This window comes from Choloepus didactylus, chromosome 3, assembly GCF_015220235.1.
Source record: "Choloepus didactylus isolate mChoDid1 chromosome 3, mChoDid1.pri, whole genome shotgun sequence".
Classification (NCBI taxonomy): Eukaryota; Metazoa; Chordata; class Mammalia; order Pilosa; family Megalonychidae; genus Choloepus; species Choloepus didactylus.
This window is the reverse complement of record NC_051309.1, coordinates 41811018-41834842: the sequence shown is the minus strand read 5'-3', so window position 1 is coordinate 41834842 and position 23825 is coordinate 41811018. Positions and strand designations below refer to the sequence as shown.

The 23825-nt window shown below is 38.9% G+C and overlaps 1 protein-coding gene across 4 annotated transcripts in view; it reads left to right on the top strand.

Moving 5' to 3' along the window:
- Positions 1 to 23825, top strand: part of TMEM156 (transmembrane protein 156) — a 72449-nt gene that overhangs the window by 23268 nt on the left and 25356 nt on the right. Inside the window, exons 3-7 of one of the 4 annotated variants that reach the window (XM_037829595.1) lie at positions 2706 to 2963; positions 5889 to 6008; positions 8360 to 8443; positions 20255 to 20357; positions 22356 to 22872. In XM_037829595.1, the coding sequence (XP_037685523.1) occupies positions 2706 to 2963; positions 5889 to 6008; positions 8360 to 8443; positions 20255 to 20357; positions 22356 to 22368 (578 nt within the window). In that variant the 3' untranslated portion in view covers positions 22369 to 22872. Of the gene's footprint in view, positions 1 to 2705; positions 2964 to 5888; positions 6009 to 8359; positions 8444 to 20251; positions 20358 to 22355; positions 22873 to 23825 lie in introns of those variants that run through there. The other 3 variants (XM_037829594.1, XM_037829593.1, XM_037829592.1) reach the window with 3 other exon arrangements.

Here is a 23825-nt window from a genome sequence, read left to right as displayed (position 1 = left end):
TGGTGTATGATGTGTGGACAGTCCCAGTTGTCCCCCAGCAGTTGTTCCAGATTATTTACTAGTTGTTCCTGGTTGTTTATTAGTTGTTCCAAGGGACTAACTAAATTCCACACCTCTCTATGCCTCCATCTTTCCCCTCCCCCTATTCATTTACTTTTTGTCCCCATTTTTCTACTCATCTGTCCATACACTAGATAAAGGGAATGTGAGCCAAAAGATTTTCACAATCACACAGTCACACTGTATAAGCTATATAGTTCTACGATCATCTTCAAGAATCAAGGATACTGGATTGCAGTGCAATAGTTTCAGGTATTTCCTTCTAGCTATCATAATACACTAAAAACGAAAAAGGGATATCTATATAATGCATAAAATAACCTCCAGAATGACCTCTTAACTCCATTTGAAATCTCTCAGCCACTGAAACTTTATTTTGCTTCATTTCTCTTCCCCTTTTTTGTCTAGAAGGCTTTCTTAATCACATGATGCAGGGTCCAGGCTCATCCCTGGGAGTCACAACCCACATTGCCAGGAAGATTATTCTAGTTTACCAATGCTGCTGGAATGCAAAACACCGGAAACGAATTGGCTTTTATAAAGGGGGTTTATTTAGTTACAAAGTTAGAGTCTTAAGGCTGTAAAGTGTCCAAAGCAAGGCATCAACAATCATGTACCTTCATGGGAGGATGGCCAATAGTGTCAGAAAACCTCTGTTAGCTGGGAAGGCATGTGGCTGGTGTCTGCCCCAGAGCCCTAGTTTCAAAATGGCTTTCTCCCAGGATGTTCCTCTCTAGGCTTCAGCTTCTCTCCAAAATATCACTCTCAGTTGCTCTTGGGGCATTTGTTCTCTCTTAGTTTCTCCAGAGCAAAAGTCTGCTTTCAAAGACCATCTCCAAAATGTCTCTGTAAATTGCAGTTCCTTGCTCAGCTCCTGTGCATTCTTCAAAGTGTCCCTCTTGGCTGTAGCAAGCTTACTCCTTCTGTCTGAGCTTATATAGGGCTCCAATAAACCAATCAAGGCCCATGCTGAATGAGTGGGACCACACCTCCATGGAAATTATCCAATCAGAGTCATCACCCACAGGTGGGTGGGGCTCATTTCCATGGAAACAACTTAATCCAAATGTTCCAACTTAATCCCCACTAATATGTCTGCCCCACAAGATTGCATCAAAGAATATGGCTTTTTTGGGGGGCATAATACATTCATTCCGGCACAGAGGTTTATACCTCTGGGAGTCATCTCCATGTAGTGGGGAAGGCCAACATGCTTCTTGATAGCAGAGATTTTATCTTTGTTCACACCTATATCTCTAGCTTGTAGCATAATCTGTGAAACACAGTAGGCACTCAGTATTTGTTGAATTAATGAATGAATTAACAAATAGTAGAACAACTGTCATCTGCATTGCCTAACTGAACCTTGCATTTATTATGAGACAAATGCATGTTATTTAATTAAATTGAATCAGATTTGATCACTGAGAAATTAAATAATTCACTTACAGTCATGCAATACACTGGTGGCCTCAAGCCTAAGTCTCAAATTTATTGCTTACACTTATTTAGCTAAGTTGCTTCCTGTTTCACTCCATGCTGGCATTTTTTCCATTCTTCAAGAAGGGAAACAGGACTTTGGACAAAGTACAACAGATGTGTCTTTGAGTGTTTACTCAATAGTGCTAACACTAGTCCAGTGCTCTGAGTTGAATTCGCCAGGAAGCAAATTGGGGAAATCCTCCAAGGATGATAAAAAACTAGGAAGTGTTTTAAAGACTGGTAGCTCACAGATGCTACTTCCTGGCTCTTTGAAAAGTGAAAACAGTGCACTGACAGGTTGTCCCAGTTGCCACAGCTCTGTAACAAATAACTCAGTGGCTTAAACAGTTATTTTATTATCTCATATGTTCTGTGGATCAGGAATTTAGGGTGGGTTTTGGGTATTTTGTACCGCTGGACTTAGACTGTGGCTGGAGCATAAACTGAGGGGGCTGGAGAATCTGCAGGCTGGTGGGCATCTCTCTCTCATCACACAATCTCAGGGTTTTTCTATGTGGTCTTTCCACTTGAGCAGGTTTGGGCTTCCTTACATCATGGCTGTCTTAGGTCAGTTGGATGCTTACATAGTAGCTCCAGTCTCTAATGTGAGTATTCCAACAAGCCAGGTGGAAATTGGTTTACCTTTTCTGATCTAGTCATGCAGTGCTACTTCCTCTGCATTTGATTGGTTACAAGCAATTCTCAAACCCTTCCAGATTCAAAGGAAAAGGAATTAGTCCCCACCTATTCATGGAGGAGTGGCAAAGTTTTAATATAACATGTGGCATGGGAACTATGGTAGTAATGATGTGCCCCACAAGTTGTCGGGGAAATGTTCATATTTTCTTTGTGATGCTCCAATCCTATTTCAACTCTGCTTTCACCTGGTTCTCACTGTCTTGAAAAATATAAACTACTTTGTTCATTGTTTTTATTTATTTTTTATTTTTAATGCAATTTTATTGAGATATATTCACATAATATACAATCCTCCAAAGTGTACAATCAGTTGTTCATAGTATCATATAGTTGTGCATTGTTTTAAATGCAGCAACTTCTTGTCTCTACTTCCTTGTATAGGAAGAAGATTTAGTTTTGAGTTGTATGTGCTTTCTTTCATGTATTACTATTTCGTTAATAATGTTTTCTTATTCTCTTTCTAGTTCTTATCATGAGAAGATCAGTGGAACTGAAAGCAAATGATTTTCTTTCACCTTGTCAACATTTTAACATCACTGTAACTCCTATACTTGACCTGGAGGAATATACTGCTACCTGTACACTAAAAACCCAAGCTAGAAAGTCAGCAATCACTGAGGAAGACCTAACCGAGGAACAGTTTACAAACCATACTTGTAGAATTACAGAAGATCTGAATAAGTGCATACATACTTTTTTGCACCTAGAAATGGATGTAAAAAGTAAGTTTTAAAGGAAATTCAAGGGAAAAGGTGAAATTGGAAATAGAAACACACAATTGAATAAGGGCTACCACATTAATGTCACTAATAGTCAAATTGGTGATGAAATTTATTGATGAAATTTTATGGCCTGAGAGAGCATTAGTCCCTTTATCTTTTTGCTCTTCTTTCAAAGTGTGCTTTCTTTGGGGGCCCAGCTGTGAACTGAGGCAGAGGAGGCACCTATGGGATTGATTTGAGGGAGCTAGAAAGGCCCTCTGCTCCAGGGTAACTTTCCCATGTGCCTACTAGCTGTGCTTGAAATAATACCACCACACTTGGGTATTAAAGGGTTAGATATAATTTTTTTAATGTAAATATCCATGTACATTGTGATGTGCTGTTAAAATCTAACTTTGAATTGACTTAACATGTCTCCGGCTTATAGCTGAGAACCAGGTCTGGAGGAAATGGGAATTTCAATGTAGTGCCATGGAGCTAGAGTGAGATGCAGATTAGGCGCTTTAGGTTACTGGATGACTGAAGGAAAGGTAGGAGCCCAAAAGATAAAACTTACCTGTGCCTTAAGTTTGTTTAAGGCTGATTAACTTCCTACTCACCCTATTCTGAATTACCATAATTCATCCTTTCTATTGGCCAAGAATGTGCCACCACTTCACCTGTAAAATCTAGTCCAGGAGAGCATCTTAGGATAAAAGCATTTAATGAGTGCCTGCTGTATGGGACCCAGAGCTAGATGGATATAAAACCATCTGGGAGAAGGAGACACCACACATAAACCATCAGTGCATTCTAGTGCTGCTGGTGCTATGCTAGCATCATTTGCTGTGCTTTCTAATATTCCAGACATATGGAAGCCTTTCAGATTGCTTTGTAATGCTTTTCGTTTAATTATTTTGTGGTAATTTTAAGTTATTTTATTTTAAAGCAAACACAAATACATATGGTTACATTTTTAAAGTAAAAATATAAGATGTCAAATAACTTTCTCCTGTGAGTTAGTTTGCTCAGGGACCTACAACTTCTATAATTTGGGATATTTCAAGGTATGTATGGAGGGTTGGAGGAGGTTCTGGGAAGATCTAAACACTGGGATCAATCCCTCTGGTTCTAGAAGACGGTGAAAGGTGTGTTCTGGAAAGGCTGCCCAGAGATGGTGACTATGGTGAAATCTGAAAGATAAAATTGTTTTGGCTTATAGATATTAAAAAGGTATAATTAGTTTCAATGTATGTTTTCATAGCCATCTAATTGCTTCTCATGTTTTCTAAAGTGTAAAGGACAATTAAGCATTTCCACAATTATAATTTAATGTAATTAATTTTTGTGTTAATGGAAAAATCTGTAAATTCTAGACTCCAAAGTGAAACGATAATTAATGGCTTTTTTAATCCATAATTCAGAAAGATAGAAGAGTACACAAATATGTACTTGTATTCTGAAAAAAGTACAGAAGTTTAAAAATTTATTTATGTTTTACTCAGCTGTGCAAACAATAATTTGATCTCCTTTGAAAGTCCTACCCACTGGGCAGGTGAAACTGAATTTAATCCAATCTGGTAAATTGACTCTAAAACAATAAATTAAACATCCTTTTAGATTTTTTCCGTTTTTTGTCCCTTTCCAAGAGCTCCTCTTCAAAATGGCCAATGGGCAGTGATGGCGGAGCAGTTGGGTAGGAAGACATACTCCTCCCAGCTTGTGTTGGTGCTTTGCTGGGTACACCAACTGGTCCCTATCCTGCATGTTCTGCTATTGCAACTGAAAGTTAGTGAATGCATGGTCGGTTTTTCGTAGCTTGCACAGTGCCTAATGACATCTCACTGTCTTGCTGGCACTGCAAATCTTCTAGGTCAGTTAACTGCATGATCTTATTTTGCTGAGCGAGGAATGCAAGTTTGAGCCAGAACTGAATAACACAGAATGATATTGAGGAGGCTGAGTGCTGCCATCCCAGTCAACTTCTGCCCTTTCTCCATCTAGCCTCTTCTCCAAATAAATGGTGAATGCCTATTTAATGCTCATCTGCCCATGAGGGAAGGTCCTCTGAAGGGGACACCAGTCATTCAAGGATATAACCAAGTTATATATCTTGCTAAGTCGAATAAGTACTAGCCTTGTTTTGAGTGCAAAGGAATAAGGTACAGAGGCTGAGAAAGTGAGTAGATAGCTGTGCCTTGGACTTGATTGGGGCATGCTTGTTTAAGTCACTGGTTCCTGGTTCTGCTGACCAGTGTGTCTCTGTGGGTCTGAGGGAGACTGGGGAGCTGTGCTAAGCTGCTGCTGGATGCTGAACTTCTTTCCCATGTTGCCTCACTGTCATCTGAATGAACAAGTTTTTACCTGTATCCTTATTAAATCTAGGCCAAGATAACTCGATGTTTAGTTGAATGCATGCACTTAATCTGATCAGTGGAGTGCAAGCCACTGAACCATCTAAGGCGGTCTGATTATTTCTCTGTCCTGGCCACTTACATACCTTAGTTCAATCTTCTCTTTCAGCCAATCTCTCCCTTTCTTCCTTATCCTTTTCACACCTTCTGCATCTTCGTTGATTTGAAGACATAGTTTGGTGTTGCTTGGCCCAGGGCCAAGTACAAATAACTGTGACTCTGGGCCTCTGATGTGCTGTGTGGACTTAACCTAGTGACAGCAATGATGATGAAACTAATATCAACATAACCTGTAAGTGAAATTAATCCCTAGAATTTTAGAACTAAACAGACCCCAAATGTTACGTGGTCAAGTTTATTTGATATGTTAGGAAAGGATTCAGGAGGGCAGATGACGCTGTAAAAATTTTGGCTGTAGACTCAGCTTTTTCAGTTAAGGGCAGAACATACAGTAGAACCCATCTGACCAACACATTGCCTCTTATAGGTTGCATAATTTTATTGTATTTATACAGTATTATTTTCTTTACAGATTTCACTTGTTCCATGAAGATAACTTGGTATATTTTAGTCCTATCTGTTTTTATACTTTTGATCATCCTCATTATCTACAAAATACTTGAAGACCACAGGAGAGTACGAAAGTGGCAGAGTAAGTATCGAGAACAAAATTTCATCATTTGGGAGAATCCATTTACTGTCAAGGAAATCCTGATCCTATCTGTGGATGTTATTTTTTTCTGAGTTCAATTCAACATTTTTACTGAGAACCTACTGTGTGGAAGTTGCGCTTCTAGGTACCCCAAGGAAGGTTAGCATAAGACACAGTGTCAACATTCAAGGAGTTTCATGTGACTTTCTCCTCCTCAGACAAATTAAGCAGGAGGAGAAGAAAGACTGGGTGAACAGGAAGGAATTGATAGCCTGGAGGCTGACATGATGTGAACCAGGGGCTTAGTGGAAGTAAGGGTGGAAGAGAAGCGGGTAAAGAATTTCAGAATTGGAGATCTTGGGCAAGAGTTGTTCTAGGCGAAGAGTGTGAGCTGAAGTCAGTCTTTAATAACTGTGGGGGTATTAGTAGATTGACGGCAGGGCAGAGTTAAAATGTGTAATTGGAAATCAGGACAGCATGGGTGATAGGAAAAATATTTGACAACTAGTATGACAAAGGCACCCACTTATCAGGATGGACATTGATGGCAAACTCCTGGCATGACCCCATGGGTGAGTACCCGTGCATATCCTGGCTGAATATTAGGCCTGCTGGACAGTTTATGATATGAGGAGTTGTCTCTGAAAGACAGTGCAGAATGTGTCATTATGAGGATAGACTCTGGAGACAGATGAACTCATGAACTGCCACTCACTAGCTACATGACTTTGAGCAAGTTACTTACTATATCTGAGCATCCCTTTACTCTTCTGTTAAACGAGGATAATCACCACCACTACACAGGGTTGAGGTAAAGATTGAACTAAAGAGATTGCTTAAGAAGTTTAGCACCATGTCTGGTGCAGAGTTCTAAATTAATGATAATCGTATTATTGTTTTTGTTGTACTGTTTCCCAAGGCTCTTATTATTATTTTTTTAACCAGGAAAGGCTGCTTTAATCATTTAATAAGTAGAACAAGTGATTGCCTCTAGGTATGAGTGAAGGTGCCAATAATTCTTTTGGTAAAGTATTTGTTGTAGATATTTTTGAGAACAGTTTCATATCAAGTCTTGCTATTTATACCTTAGGATGTAAGGTCCATATGCATTGGTTAACCATATCATTTATTGTATTAGTTTCCTGCTACTAAAACAAATACCATGCAATGGGTGGACTTAAACAATGGGATTTTATTGACTCATGGTTTTGAGGCTAGGAGGAGTCCAAAACCAAGTTGTCATCAATGTGATATGTTCTCCCAGAAGACTGTGGCATGTTGGGGCTGGCTGCCAGCGATCCTGGTCCCTGGCTTTTCTGTCGCATAGCAACGAGCACGGCAGCCTCTCCTGGCTTCTCTTTTCTCTTCCAGCTTCCACTGACTTTCAGCTTCTGGTTGCTTCCCCTGGCTTTATATATAGCCCTCTCTATAACACCTTCAGTAATTCAGTTGGGCCACGCCTTAACTGAGTAACCTCATCAAGATCCTATTTACAATGGGTTCACACCCACAGGAATGGATTAAGAACCTGTTTTTCTGGGGTACATAGCTCTGAAGCCACCATATTAATATTGCATATTTATAGAATAGCCATTTTCAGAGCACTTTCATAAGCTTTTCACTGGATTCTTGAAGTAAGTAAACAGGATGTGAGTTATTCTTTTCATTTCACAGGTGACAAAGCAAAACAAAACTCTGAGACTCAGAGAGGCTGACTGTTTTCTCCAAATTATCAAGCTAGTAAAATATCAGAACTAGGATCTAGAGTCTTTCTAGTTTCAAAAATTATATTACTTGAAATGAATGTGTGCAGTTTTAAATGGTGCATAGATCGGAGTTTCTTGACCTATTTTTTCCATATGGAAATACACTGGGAAAGAGAGAAGTCAGATAGGAAAAATGTCTGAAAGAGACCAGTACTGGGGAGTCACATTAAGTTCTTATGAATATCTACCCAAATGTCAGGCTTGGTGGCTTTCGAAGGCTTACCTTTTAAATCCAAACATATAAAGTATTGATAAATTCACACTCTCTAGACAATTAAATTTTATTATATATTAAATATAAATTAAATATTCTGTACATGATAAATATATAGTAATATAAATAAGATAATATTCTGTGCACAATAGCTGGTGCTTTTCATTAGATGATTTGGCATCAAGGTCTCAGAAAGAACCTGTATTTGTTAATGGAAAATAACTTAAGGAAAATCTCTTAATATCTTATTTCTCCAGGCCTGGTGGTGAATGGTCCATTTTCCTTGGTAATCCTTTGAACTAACATGGAGACTATCTATTAAAAATGTGCTGGTTTATCTTCTAAATATTTCATTTCTTTTCTTGGAATAGGACATAAATACAAACCGACATCTGTCCTCTTAAGAGGAAGCGATTCTGAGAAACTGATAGCTCTGAACGTGCGGGTTATTCCAGGTGAGTTCCATGAGAGGCAAACGGAATACCGCTTAGGAAATTCCAAAGCTTCACAATTTCACCACAAAGTAAACTCCAGATGAGAGATCTGAGCTTATTTAAATTCAGCTTGTATCTGGAAGAAAGGACCTGTGGGCAAATGAAATCCAGCTTAATACGTCTTACTCTTGGGACAGCTGCGATCAAAACTACCTCCTTAAAAAATGGAAAGTTTGCTTAATTGGCAAGAAGAAATTCATGTGAGTAGGCAGGAGTAGAGAAAGCAATAAGGAATAAGCCTCAGATTTATTTTTAAATGAGACAAGATACCATTATTCCTCAGAATTGCAAGAAGTAATTGCAGAGTGGGCATGGCTTTTGCTGGAGTCTTTACTTAGCAGAGGGTGTCATTGTATAAAGAGAACTCCTAATAGCCCAATTAAAAAGCCCCCTGTCCTCTCCTGAGTAAAAGAAATAGAAGAGGGGAATCCTAATTAGAGTAGCTAAGGGGGAGTTTAGCACAGATGCTGTGATTCAATCTCCCTCTAATTGTGAGGCCTCCTTCTGAATTCAAGCTGTCAAATGACATTGAAAAGGAGAGGGAGAATGTGATGTGAGCAAAAACCTCTTCTTCATCAGGGAGAGATATCTTTGACTCTGAAAAACCAAAGGCTTATGAGTGATATTGTCAAGGCTCCTTGTACATGGCCCCTTTGCCCTCTGTGAAAAGTTAGAAAAGGAAGCTTCAAGTGCGGCGCGTAAACAGTTTTTAAAAATGCAAGGAAACTGAACAAACCCCCACCACAGCTGCATCTGTAGCCACAGGAAGAATTGCACAGCATGTCCCCGGGGGCTGTTTCTGAGGCTTTTTTAGCTATTTAAATTAGCAGGTACTCAGACTGTGAGCCCGAGAAAAAAAATTAACTTGGGTGCACCCAAAGAGCTCAATTTAAAAAAAGTAAAAGTTAGATCTTCTCTCAGTATTTAGCAGTAAAATTATTAAGCTGTGGCTAATAACAAGCACTATTACTAGCTAAATAATCATTTGACATCTGCGTAATATGGGGGAAGTTGATAAAAATTTTGTGGGGTCAATGGAAATTTTGATTAATGAAATAAAATCCAGAAGGTTGTTTGCAATGGCAAAATTTTTAAGAGTAGAAAATTGGTATTTTTCTTGTTCTTTCTTGTAAGGCCAGTCTGTTTGCCTTATATGCATATACCAGGAATGTTTTAACCCAGTTCTGCTGGACTTTTTGGCTACCCCAGGAATCCTGGTTATTTCTCTTTTCAAGTCATAATTTTGAGCACTGCAGCCTTGTCTGAGAAAAAGTCAATAGTTCCCTCAACCTGTATAGTCAGGGGAATCACAACTTTAAAGTACTAGCTAACCACAAGACTAACCTTGCAAGTTGTATTTATGAGCCTGTGATTTTCATTTACCAAAGAGACCTGTCCCAGGCATCCTCTTCCTTTAATAGCACTCACTAAAAATCCTCTGCCTTTATTACCAGGTATATAATATTAATGTTTAGTGCAGGCAAAAGGGTGATGGCCTTTTTTTAAAAAAAACCAAGAAACCTTTTGAGGCTTAGCATCTTAAAGGGGAAAGAAGCAGATTCTTGTTATTTATATTCCTTTAAACTAAATGCAATTTTTTCCTCCCCATTATGAGTTGCTCTTTCTGAAAGAGAAATGGAAAGGAAATAATGTCTCTCTTGAGTGCTGTTTTTAAGGCCTCTCTTTGCAATGATGGATTATAGGCAGCAGTAAGAATGTAAGGAAGAAATATGCCAGCATGGTTCTCTGGAGAAGCAGTAACATGAGTAAAAAAAATGCAGTGACTCTATATCACATTCTGCAGAGCAGCTTGCTGTCAACTCTTGCTATACATTCCAGAACGTCTCTGCAGTTGTTCATGTTTCACAAAGTCAGTTCTATTACACACACACACACACACACGCACACACACACACACACACACACACACACACACACAGATGGGTAGGTTCACACCCTCAGAAAGAAAATTAAGGGGAGATGACCAAAGCTCTGGCACGTAAAAGGAGCACTGTAAACACTGATAGAATGGACGGGTCTCATCGCTGAAGAAAGAGGTGCTGCACAGAAACAAATCCCAACTTTCACATGATGCTGGTATCTTCCTCTCTGATTTGAGAACTGTGATGGCTTAAATCGCCTGTCTTGGCATTAATCTACTTTACGTTTTGTTCTCTCGACTGTTATCTTCACACAGGTGATGACCATCTTATCCATCTTTGTATCTTTGTCCTAGCAAGAAGTTTGTGCACTATAAAAGCTTATTAAATCTTTAGTACAAAAGAGGAAATGAGTAGAGAGTTAAAAAGAGCAGATGAGCAAGAAATGAATCTTAGGGGTTGGGAAAGGTGAGAACAACAGAGGAAACAGAGAATGACCAAGGGAACGTAATTCTACTTCATTAAAGAACATACAACACATTTTTTAGAGTTGCTAAGGATACCAAAGAGTAAACATTGACAGAGAAAACATTTTCCGTCCTGAAGAAGGGATTTTGAGAACTGTCCAAAAGTAACCTTGACATGTATCCCTAGAAACAACACTAAGTGGGAAGACCCCAAAGCAGGAGTGGTATCCTAGGTCCTGATCGCAGGATGCAAACAATAGAAACCAACTCGACTGACTTGACAGAAAAGGAATTTATTGGAAAACCAACAGATAGCTCATAGAAAAACAAGGTCAGGACATCTGAACTTGGAAAACAACCAGGAGCTAAGGGAGGCCAAACAACCAAAGTCACATTACAGGAATTACCTGGTGAAAAGGCCTCTTGCTGGGGTGACCACCACTGGGCACTCCCTCTGGGCTGCTGGGAGCTTTGCTTGACTTCCCCAGATTTCAAGCCCAAGGAGGAGTATCTGATTAACTGAGTGTAAGCCATAGGCTGGTTCCTCTAGGGCCAGGAAGCAGGGAGAGAGATTATCTGCCCCTCTGGCTTCCTGTGTATGTGGAATTCAGCTTTAAGTGTGTCCAAGTGCTGGATGGTCAATCAATAAATAATCTGCAACACCAGATTTCTAGTATTAGAGCTTCCACATGCTCCTGCTGTGTGGGTCAGTGAAGAGGTCACTTTATATGTCCCTCTATGTCCATCAAAAATGGTGAAATCTTTAAAATCTGAAATTCTTCACCTTCAAAGACTCAAACAAAATTTACGGAACACCAAGTACGGACCAGGCATTATTCTAAGCTCTGGTGATACAACAGCCCACAGTAGAGACAGTTCTGAACTTTCAACAAAAGAGAAAAGGGTGATGGCCTTTTTTTTTTAAACCAAGGATCCTTTTGAGGCTTAGCATCTTAAAGGGGAAAGAAGCAGATTCTTTCTTCTTATTTATGTTCCTTTAAACTAAATGCAGTTCTACCCTGGTTGACTTAGGAGAAGAGAAACAAATATCTCATATGCACAATACTTGCACAAGCATCATTTTATTAATTTCGTAAGAATCTCACTTTGTGGAAAACTGAAGCCAAGAGTTTACATAACTGACCCACAGCCAATTCTTAGCGTAGTAAGGGTTCAAACCCAGTTCTGTCCGACTGATGCTTTTTCCAGCATACTGCTTAATGGCAATGGTGAACTGGGGAGCTTACTACTTCTGGTTCACACCACAGATCAAAACTCTTCTTGCTCTTTTACATTTAATACTGAAAGTTGAGATGAAACATTTTCCCTGTATAAGATTCTAGAAGCTTGTGCATGACAATATGACTCATCTGTAAAGTAGCATTTCAACATTGGTTGAAATGATTTTGCAGTTCATGTGGGTGGGTTCTAAGGGAACATGAAGCAAAGAAAACTGAATTTTATTGTGAAAGAGAATTACTAAATGTCGAAAATAAGTGGATGACCCAGTAATTTATATTATCCAAAAATAAAACTAATGGCAATGTAAAATTATAATTTGCAACAAGTTTACGGCCAGTATAATAAAGACCAAGCAGGTTTCAATTTTCCACAAAAGAGAAGATATATTACTTGTGCCAGATGTTCTGCAACCAAGCAAAATAACATGAAAACTGAATTTTTACTTGATAAACTATAATATTTATGACTCTTAAAATACAGATTTGGGTTCATAAACGGTAAAGGTTATAACCATCTGCTCGGTTACAGAATAGATCAAAATGCAGAGGGTGACTCAAAATACAGGAAGAAATTCACAAGTGTGAAGAAGCTACAGGCAGAATAGGATGATTTGTTCTATTCATTTATTGAATGCTGTATGTGACACCACTTATACCAGGTCAGGAAGAACTGGTGATAAAACATATGCAGATAAAAAACTTCTCTTTACACAGACGGTCCCTGTCTGAACCATCCTGCCTCTCTTCTCACCCCTGGACCCTGCCCACACCAACTCTGCCTTTGTCTAGTTAACTTTAAACCTTCTCCTCTGATCTTGGCTTAACTAACACTTCCTGAGGGAAGTCTTCTTGGACCTCCTGGACTAGGTCATTCCCCTTATCACATACTGTCTTAACACCACATACCTCTCTTTGTAGCAAGGATCCCTGTTGCTATTTTATATTTTTGTGTGATTTAATTGATGTCCCTCCCATGAGGCAGTTAGTTCCTTGAGATCAGGGACAATATCTATTGATCCCCATCATTGCATCCTCATCTCCTAGCATAGTAGCTGGTACAATAATACAATTCTACATTATGTTGAAAGAATGGCTATTGCTGTCTTAGAAAGACACCAAGATTTGTGTTTCTAAATTATAACTTTTGATAATGCCAACCCAAAATAATGAAAATAAATGATGGAGCCCTTCATCAGTCGTTCCTTAGAGTATTAAGGAGGATCTCTGCAGTGTGATTTAACTGGGAATTGAGTCAATGGCTCAAAATATTGACACTGTCAGTTAATTTAGCTTTCTCTCTTTAGTTGTTCATTCTAGATAATTTTGCGGTCATTTATTTTCCAATTCTCATTTGATTTTCACATTGGCCAGATTTAGAACAGATCAGCAGTTTTAGGATCACTGTCAGTAATAAAAGATGGCGCTTTGAACAAAGAAAGGATCTGGCACCTTCGATAATGGAAATCTATTTTAAGCCATCGTTATTGGTTCACTTAGCCCCCAAAGGCTACTTACTCTCTTGGGCTTGCACAAAAGTGCCAACGTTTTTATGTGATGAAAAGGTCAGAATGATGCATAGCCATATTGAAGTTCTACATTCCTGCAGCAATTAGAAGAAATAAATTAAACCAGATTAGGGAACTGAGTAAGTATCATCAAACCATTTGAAAAATTTCACAGGTATCTTGACCAAAGTGATCTGTGAAGATTAACCTGAATTCCTTCATTTTGGGAGAAGTTTTTGTGAGGAAACCAAGTACTTTGTGGGTAGCAGTTTAGGCATTTATTGCCACTGTCTTCATGAAGAGTCATTAGGGTCGAATCTCTCAAGGCACAAACAAAGAGGAAGGAAGACTGGAGGGCAATCATTTCCAAGATTAGCTATTCATAGACATCCCCTGCTGAGCACATACATGAGATCTACTAAATTCTGAGCACACCCCTATTATGGGTTGAATTGTGTTTCCCAAAAAGATATGTTGAAGTCCTAATCCCTGGAACCTTAGAACGTGAGTTTATTTGGAAATGGGGTTGTGGTAGATGTAATTAGTTGAGATGAGGTCATACTGGATTAGGGTGGGCCCTAAATCCAGTGACTGGGTCCTTATAAGAAGAGGAGACGAGACATATAGACAGGGAAACAGGCAAAATGACCATGTGAAGACAGAGGAAGAGACTGGAGTTACTCTGCCACAAACCAAGGAAGTCCTGGGCTCCCCGGAAGCTGGGGAGAGGCAAGGAAGCCTTCTTCCCTAGAATGTTCACAGGGAGCATGGCCATGTGGACACCTTGATTTTGGACTTCCAGCCTCCAGAACTGTTAGAGAATAAATTTCTATTGTTTAAAGCTACTAAATTTGTGGTGATTTGTTAGTGTAGCCCTAGGAAGCTAATGTAAGCCCTGAGAGGGCTTACAAAAATATTGGTAAAAATATTCTGTTTTGCACTTTGGTAGTGCTTTTTATTTTTCAAAAATACATCAAAATATGCCTTTATTATCCTGATTTTAGCTTACTTTTGTTTTCCTCCTTTTAGCATGAAGGCAGCCACTTTCTCTTTTCTAAAGCCACAAGGGAATTGACTGACACAAGCCTGGTAGTTCAGGTGTCGGTACTCACTGCTGAACCTTTGACCCCAAGCTGTGGGGCAAGGTCAGGGCCCTGGGAAGAGAGGATGCTTGGCTGCCAGCCACCCACCAGGTCACTCGTGGGTGAATTTACCTAGTGCAGTGCTTTCCTTCAGCTCTGCAGGCTCAGCCTCCTGTAACATCAGCACAGCGTGTCAGGAAGCATCCGTTGTGTTCTCCAGCTCACCAGACTGGTTTATAAAGCCAGAAGTCCAGTGCATTAATTCACAAAGTGTAACACACTTGAGAGAAATATAGAGCAAAACACTTCCAACAGCAAATGTGTGTGTTCTCTCTTCTTAGAACCATGTGGGAAGTCAAATCACAATCAAGGGTTGTTTAGTAGGTCTTAAAATGGATTAGTTTGCTGGCATAGCTTGAGACCTTCTTCCCCATTTTAGAAGTGGCTTAACACAGCCCTTTCAGGCTTTGGCCTGGGAATCATTGTGTGTGTGTGCTCTGATTATGCTTTGATTTTATAGATTAGTTATTTTTGTAACTCCCAAATTACTGGGCTGCACCCTGCTGTTGCCTTCTCATGCTGCTTAAATCCACACCATTTTGTGGAGAAAAATGAGGCACAGAGAGGTTAAATGATGTCCTTTCCATCATTGAACACTTATCTATTGAGCACCTATTATGTGCCATGCACCAAGGGGGGTTCTGGGGAATCAACAGCACAAAAAACTCAAGGAGGTAGACCAATAAGCAAATTCCAGTGAAATTTGATAACTCCACTATTGGGAAGGTAGAGGACAGGGGGTAGGTGTGGTGGGGGTGGGGTTAGGGGGAGATTTTGGCGGTGTCTGTATAGCATAGACACCTCCCCTCATTTGGTCCTCCTGGTTTTGTTTTGAGTTGTTTTTGGCTTTTCAGTTTAATAATCAGGTAAAATTTTTACCTGAACAAGTAATTTTGGAGATAAGAATATAGAAAATTGATAGGGCCAATTCCTTTAGCAGCCAAGAGAGCTTGGCTAGGACCAGGACGTTTTACATGTGCCTTCACGGTGGGAGATACACCTTATCTTTGACGTGAAAATCCCCAGGAACAAAGTGAAGAAAACACCTTGCAAGTTTCTGTTACTCAGTGGGAATCAAAAATTACTTTGAAAAGATGAATTGAGGCTAGATACCAGATGTCATAGATATAAAGCACCTTTGAAAAGTGATAGAAATCATAAAAAAGAAGAAGCATCAAAGGGCAATCAGACCATTGTCAGGACAGTGTGATACGGGCTTTATTTGAGAAAATAAGTCATGGAGATTTATTTTCGATCAGTGTTTCTACTGCTGGAAATCCATTTTGTTCACTAGATTTGGCCAGGTCAAAATTCAGACTGGGGCTCTTTTTAATTTTTTAGGGTCTTCTGAGGTTCTTGAAAAAGTCAAAGAAATGTTTACTTCAGAGATTTGATAAATTCATGAAAAGACTTCTCTGAAGTTTTAAAATATTTCAGTCAAGAAGATCTGCTGCCTTGACTATAGTTGGTGAATTAACATCATTTGGAAGAAACTCTATTTCCCAGTATAGAACCAGGAAAAAAATTCCATCCATTTGAGCTGTTCTGAAGAAGGTATTAAAATGCTATATATCTTGCCTTTTTTGCCTTTTCATCGATTTTTTAGAATTTTTGCTATTAGTATACATGTCTTTGGATACTAGGAGAAATGAAAGATAATACACCACTCGAAATTTACTTTGGACTAGTCATCACTTTGACAGGTAATAGTTTTTATAGTAAATTATGGTTTTATTGTGCTATAAAACATCATTCATTTGAATGAATAAGCAAATGATGAACAGTTTGGCTTTCCAACCAAAAGAACTCTATTCATTTTTAAAATAATTATTCAGTTTCATGAATCCTCATGAAAAATAAATTGTCAATAATAGCCAAGAAAAAATTGAAAGCAGAATAAAGAAAGGGAAAAATCCAATTCTGGCAGGTGCCAATACAAGGCTAGATAAACATATCAATCAAAGAATTAGAAAGTCCAGGACTTCCGTAAATGATAAAAATGGTGTATCAAATTAGTAAGAACATAAAGGATTATTTCATGAATATGTTGTGGATGGCTGAGTAAATATCTCGAAAAAATTAACTTGGATCCATAGCTCACACTAATATTAAGGTAAATTTCAAATTATTTTAATGCAAACATGAAACCATAAAAGTACTAGAAAAAACAATGCAAAATTCATGTATAACTACAAAGTAAGCCTTTCTAATCATGACAAAAATCCCAGATAAAAGATTGATGCATTTTACCATGTGAAAAAAAAACATACACACAAAACCATCACAAGCTAAGTCTAAAGACAACTAATGGGAAAAATTATTTGCAGCTCATTACAGATAAGCAGCTAAATCCCTAACAGAGTAGGAGCTTCTAATAATTGATTAAGAAAAGGCCACAATCCCATAGGCGGTGGGTAAAGGATAAGAACAGACCATTCACAAAAAAAGAATGTAAGAATGGTTCTTAAATGTGAAAAGGTATTTGGTCTCAGAATAAATCCTTTCAAAAACAAGTATGCTTTGGGATATCTGCTATGAGCTAATAATGTTGGCCTTCTGAATGCAGGAGACACAGCAGTGAACCAACCAAACAAAAATCCTCGCCCTTGTGGAGCTCATATCCCAGGGGAAATGCAAATGAAAGCTACATTGAAATGTCATTTTAAAATCCATCAGGTTGACAAAAATCCAAAAGTTTGCTGTCACACTCTGTGGCAAGGGGCAATAGGCACTGTCACACTCTACTGGTCAGAGGATAACTTGGCAATGACTATCGAAATGACAAATACACAAGCCCTTTGAGCCAGCAATTCTGTTTCTAGGAATTTACCCTATAGATTTTCTTGTATAGGTGAGAAATGATGTATGCACAGTATTTATTGCTGGAGTGTTTGCCATATGAAAAGATTAGACACACCCTAAAGATGCGGCTGTTTAAATACACAATGGAACTAACAGTAGAGAGCAATTAAGGAAGGGGGAACAATAATCCAAGAAGAACAGATAAGCTATTTAACGTTCTGGGGATGCCCAGAAATGACTATGGTCTGTTAATTTCTGATGGATGTAGTAGGAACAAGTTCACTGAAATGTTGCTATATTATGTAACTTTCTTGGGGTAAAGTAGGAACATGTTGGAAGTGAAGCAGTTATCTTAGGTTAGTTGTCTTTTTCTTACTCCCTTGTTATGGTCTCTTTGAAATGTTCTTTTATTGTATGTTTGTTTTCTTTTTAACTTTTTTTTTCATACAGTTGATTTAAAAAAGAAGGGAAAGTTAAAAAAAAGAAAAAAAAGAAAAAAGACAAACAAGGAAAAAAAAAAAAAAGATGTAGTGCCCCCTTGAGGAGCCTGTGGAGAATGCAGGGGTATTCGCCTACCCCACCTCCATGGTTGCTAACATGACCACAGACATAGGGGACTGGTGGTTTGATGGGTTGAGCCCTCTACCATAAGTTTTACCCTTGGGAAGACGGTTGCTGCAAAGGAGAGGCTAGGCCTCCCTGTATTTGTGCCTAAGAGTCTCCTCCTGAATGCCTCTTTGTTGCTCAGATGTGGCCCTCTCTCTCTGGCTAAGCCAACTTGAAAGGTGAAATCACTGCCCTCCCCCCTACGTGGGATCAGACACCCAGGGAAGTGAATCTCCCTGGCAACGTGGAATATGACTCCCGGGGAGGAATGTAGACCCGGCATCGTGGGATGGAGAACATCTTCTTGACCAAAAGGGGGATGTGAAAGGAAATGAAATAAGCTTCAGTGGCAGAGAGATTCCAAAACGAGCCGAGAGATCACTCTGGTGGGCACTCTTACGCACACTTTAGACAACCCTTTTTAGGTTCTAAAGAATTGGGGTAGCTGGTGGTGGATACCTGAAACTATTAAACTACAGCCCAGAACCCATGAATCTCGAAGACAGTTGTATAAAAATGTAGCTTATGAGGGGTGACAGTGGGATTGGGAATGCCAAAAGGACCAAACTCCACTTTGTCTAGTTTATGGATGGATGTGTAGAAAAGTAGGGGAAGCAAACAAACAGACAAAGGTACCCAGTGTTCTTTTTTACTTCAATTGCTCTTTTTCACTCTAATTATTATTCTTGTTATTTTTGTGTGTGTGCTAATGAAGGTGTCAGGGATTGATTTAGGTGATGAATGTACAACTATGTAATGGTACTGTAAACAATCGAAAGTACAATTTGTTTTGTATGACTGCGTGGTATGTGAATATATCTCAATAAAATGATGATAAAAAAAAAATACACAATGGTACGTTAGTATGAACATTAGGCAGTTGTAAAAAAAGAATAAGGAAGTGCTTATGTGGAAAGACCCCAAGATAGATTATTAAGTATGTATATGTGTAATATGCTGCCAGTTGGGCACAAAAGGAGAAAAATAACACACACACACTTATATTTGTTATACACAAAAAAACTGATAATCTTGGCCACCTGTGGCAGAGGAAGAGAAGAAGTGAAGGGACTGTGTGATGTGTATTGAAGTGATTGTCTGGGAGATGGGGTAGAAGGGAGACATTTCACAGTTTTCAAATTTTAATCATATGAATGTATTCTCCATTCAGAAAACTAAATCCTCCCAAATAAAGTTTTTATTATTAAGAAGAAATTTTCGAATGAAAAGAAAATTTCCTAGAGAAGGTTCTACAATATTTCTCTTTGGTAACCTGTACCGGCGTTTAATCCCCTTCTTCGACAACAAGTATTGCATTCTCAAATACATTTAAGTCTCCCTTGTTGGTTTCTCTTCGTAAGAAGCAACTACCCAAATTTCCTTTTAATTTGTAGATTACCTCCTTTCCCTCTATATCCTGGCTTTGTATAAAAAGTAAAGACATCTCTGAAGCAAAAAATAAATATATTATATATAACTAAGTCAATATTAAAACTAGAAAAGCAAGGGTCCAGATCGCCGGGACAGGAGAGAGACCCTTCCTTGATGTCATCATGGACAGGAAGTTTCACCTCCTATCATGAAGTTAGCTAGAGACAATTATTAGCAGAATTTAATAAAGTCACGTAGTCATAGAAAATGAAGACATTAGAATTTAACTAATTTTTAACTTTGCTTATTGGTTGAATTTTCCCTGAAATCAAGGACATCATTAATATTCTCCTTAGGGACATCTTGCAACAAAATGTGATAGAATAAAATGTTGGAGGTCAGTTTCCAAACTGAGATTCTTTTCTGGCTATTTGGCATAGTACTTTTAAAAGTTTACTCTATGTTTCCCCTCCTTAACTGTATTTCATGTCTTGTGTTCAGGAAGTGGAGTTTGTGTGTGGGTGGTGGGTGATGACAGCAATGAAAGGAAAGAAACAGAGTTGAGGGAAATGGGTCAAAGATGTCAGAATTGTTGGCAGGATATTTAATGTGTGGTACAAACAGTCAAAATCATTTCTAGACTTAAGCTACGGTTATCTTACTACACTTACTATACTAGAAAATGTCTGTTCTGTGTGTGTATGTGCACTGCTGTTGAATAAATATGGACTAAAACAGCTTGCTTTCTTAAACAGTAGAGACCACAAAGAGGCGACCCTTGACTCAGGTCGAGGAGGTACTTCCTCCAATTCCAGAACTAGAAATTATTTCCTCAGCACATCAGCAAGAACAGTGTACACGGTGAGTAACAATTTGGCTTTATTGACAATTTGACTTTATTGCTCTTTATCAATGTGAATAGATTCTAGGAGGTACAGTTTACCCTAAATTGCATCTCTATCTAGTTATAGGAGGAAGAAAATGATGGACTTGCAAAATTGGCTCATATGAATTAGAGGACATGAACTAATATCACTATTTCCTCTAAGATCCAGGAAGGATTGGTAAACTAATCTCTTAGTCTGTTAAACTCTATGTGCTTCTGAGACGTCAGCTCATCCCTTGACACTGTTTTTCCTAGGATTGAGCCAAAATTCCAGCAGGCTGATAATTGTTTCTGTCAGATGATGAGAAAAAAGAGAATGAGATTTATAAATTTTTGCCCCCCCCCCAAATACTGAAATAAAAAACTTCTCCAACTTTAACAGCTGATTATTTAGATGAATGTGCATTAGTTTCTGTGTATTTGGATAAAAAACTGTTGTCAGGAGGTTTAGAAATTTTTTGATTAATTTAACATGTTATTTATTATGTAGCTTTTGTGTAAAAGGCACTATTTGTAGCTGCTGAAGGGGTGCGAAAATTATAACAGGGAAGAGGAGGGAACCTGGTGTTTATTAGTGCCTACTTGTGTCACATGGTGATGGGTTATACTATTTATTCTTCCTAATACTATCAGTCAAGATCATAGCAGGAAACTGATGGTATACTTGAAATGAATAATTGGAGGAGAATTTAATAAAGGAACTCTTAAGCCAGGATATGGGAAAGCCAAAAGGCAGAGTACCATACTCTGGGACTACTAACAGTGGTATCACTACCATCCCTAACTTAAGGGGCAAGGAACCCAGAGAGAGAGACAGGTAGAGTCACATACAGAGAATGAGTATGGGAAGGTCCATGACCATTAGGGCTGCGACCTTTCGTCAAAGGGCCCAACAGCCTGTGGTTGACATGAAGAGAGGAATAATTATCTCGACTTCTCTGCTCTCCCTTTCTCTGATTGCATGCTGGGACTCCCCGTTGGCCAAACCCAAGCAGACCATAGCACGAGGAGCCCTGTTGAGGCAGTCTTTATAGATTGCCTTCCCAGGGCACCAAGCAGGGTGGAAGAAAGTGGAGAGCAGAAGTGGATGGGGCAACCCAAGATATTTAGCACAGCTGGCTAAATACGCCAAACTGGAAACCAAGTGCCCAGGATACGTTTGTGTTCAGGACTAGAGAGGCAGGCCTTAGTGCAATCAGGGTCTGCTGTTGACTCAGAAATTCCCAGACAGACTCAAAGGTAATCATGTGATTGTTTCAATGAAGTATTACTGGATAATATGCCTGATACCTCTCATTCTGGTCCTGGGATGCTCAACCTTGCATATGAAGAGCTCTCCTTCGTTTATTCACTAAATGCTTTTTGAGCACTGATTGAGTACCAAGTATCATGCTACTTGGTGTCATTGGCAAAAATAATAATGCAGTCCCTGGAGGAATTGGATTAGGAAACCCCCAATTCCAATACAGGGAGTTAAGTAACATGATGGAGATATTCACAGGGTCTAGGGAAGTATAAGGAGAGATCACTAATCCAGAGAACATGGTGCTTAGCATGTAATAGATGTTCGATAATGTTTGTTGAATGAATGGAATGTTAGAACTGGAAGAAACTTCTGCAAATACCTCCAGTTTCATGTTATAGATGTGGAAAATAAGCCACACACATACTGTAGTGGCAGAGGCTAGAGGAGACCCCAGGTTTCATATTTCCCAGGCTTGGAAGTTTATGACGAAACCACTAATCACACTGTCTTTTTGCAGGAAAATGGAAGCTCCGTGCATAACTTAGCATGGGAAAGAGCCCTTAATTAATGATTTAGGATGTGTTTTGGTGTTCTTATAGGACACAGTTTGAGTAAATGGCTTTTAAATTGTTTTCCTACCAATTCTAATTCAAGTTATACTTACCAAGAGTTTTAGTGAATATTTGCCTTGATTTTTTTTTTTTTTTTTTGGTGCTTTCATTTTCAGATTATTCCTTTGAATTCTTCTGGACAATTTGGCTGAACCCTTTTGAAGCATAATCATAATTTTACTTTGGGAGTGAGTAAACTGGTACATGTCTGGGTCCAGCTGAGATACACAATAGGAAAGCAGTAGGAATGCCAACTGGGTCATGGAAACCAGCTGAAGAGCATTCATTTGACCCATGAGATAAAAGGCACAAGAGCTTTTTCAGGAAACTGCTATGAGTCGCGGAAAATAAGCTGATGAAACTTATGGAAACAGTAACAAAGACTTACTCTCCTTGTTTATCCATCATTGTACAGCTTAGAATGGCCACAAGATTTTAATTTTGAGGATCCAAAGACAATGATGAAAATTCTCCCTCTCATGGACTCACATCACAGACTCTGATATGATAATTATTTGTATACAAATGGATTGTTTACACTTGGCAGGTTACTTAGGAGGGCCTGGGTTCTTTGGAACCGGGAATGCTTTTTAAAAATTCAAAGATACCAAAATAAAATGAATTTAAATTAAATACTTGAATATTTAAATCTAATAGCAAAAATATTTTCTCTGGTTCTTTTGGCTTTCATGTCAATTATAGCTATCATTGATGTTAATTATAAGTATGGTTACTAATTACAATAAAAAGCACATTTAGGCAAGAGGGAAGTTCTTTTTTTTATTTTAAATTCAGTTTTATTGAGATACATTCATATACCATACAATTATCCATGGTGTATGTGCTAGTTTGCTAATGCTGCCAGAACGCAAAATACCAGAAACGGATTGGCGTTTATAAAAGGGGGTTTATTTGGCTACACAGTTACAGTCTTAAGGCCATAAAGTGTCCAAGGTAACACATCAGCAAACGAGTACCCTCACTGGAGGATGGCCAATGGTGTCCAGAAAACCTCTGTTAGCTGGGAAGGCACGTGGCTGCTGTCTGCTCCAAAGTTCTGGTTTCAAAATGGCTTTCTCCTAGGACATTCCTTTCCAGGCTGAGGTTCCTCAAAAGTGTCACTCTTAGTTGCACTTGGGGTATTTGTCCTCTCCCAGCTTCTCCAGAGCAAGAGTCTGCTTTCAACGGCCGTTTTCAAAATGTCTCTCATCTGCAGCTCCTGTGCTTTCTTCAAAGTGTCCCTCTTGGCTGTAGTTCCTCTTCAAAATGTCAGTCTCAGCTGCACTGAGTTCCTTCTGCCCATCAGCTCATTTATATGGCTCCACTGATCAAGGCCCACCCAATGGGTGGGCCAACACTCCACGGAAATTATCCAATTAGAGTCATCACCCACAGTTGGGTGGGGCGCATCTCCACAGAAACACTCAGAGAATTACAATATAATCAACACTGATAACGTCTGCCCACACAAGATTATATCAAAGATAATGGCATTTGGGGGACACAATATATTCAAACTGGCACATTCCACCCCCTGGACCCCAAAAATGACATTTTCTTTCCATATACAAAATACATTCATCCCA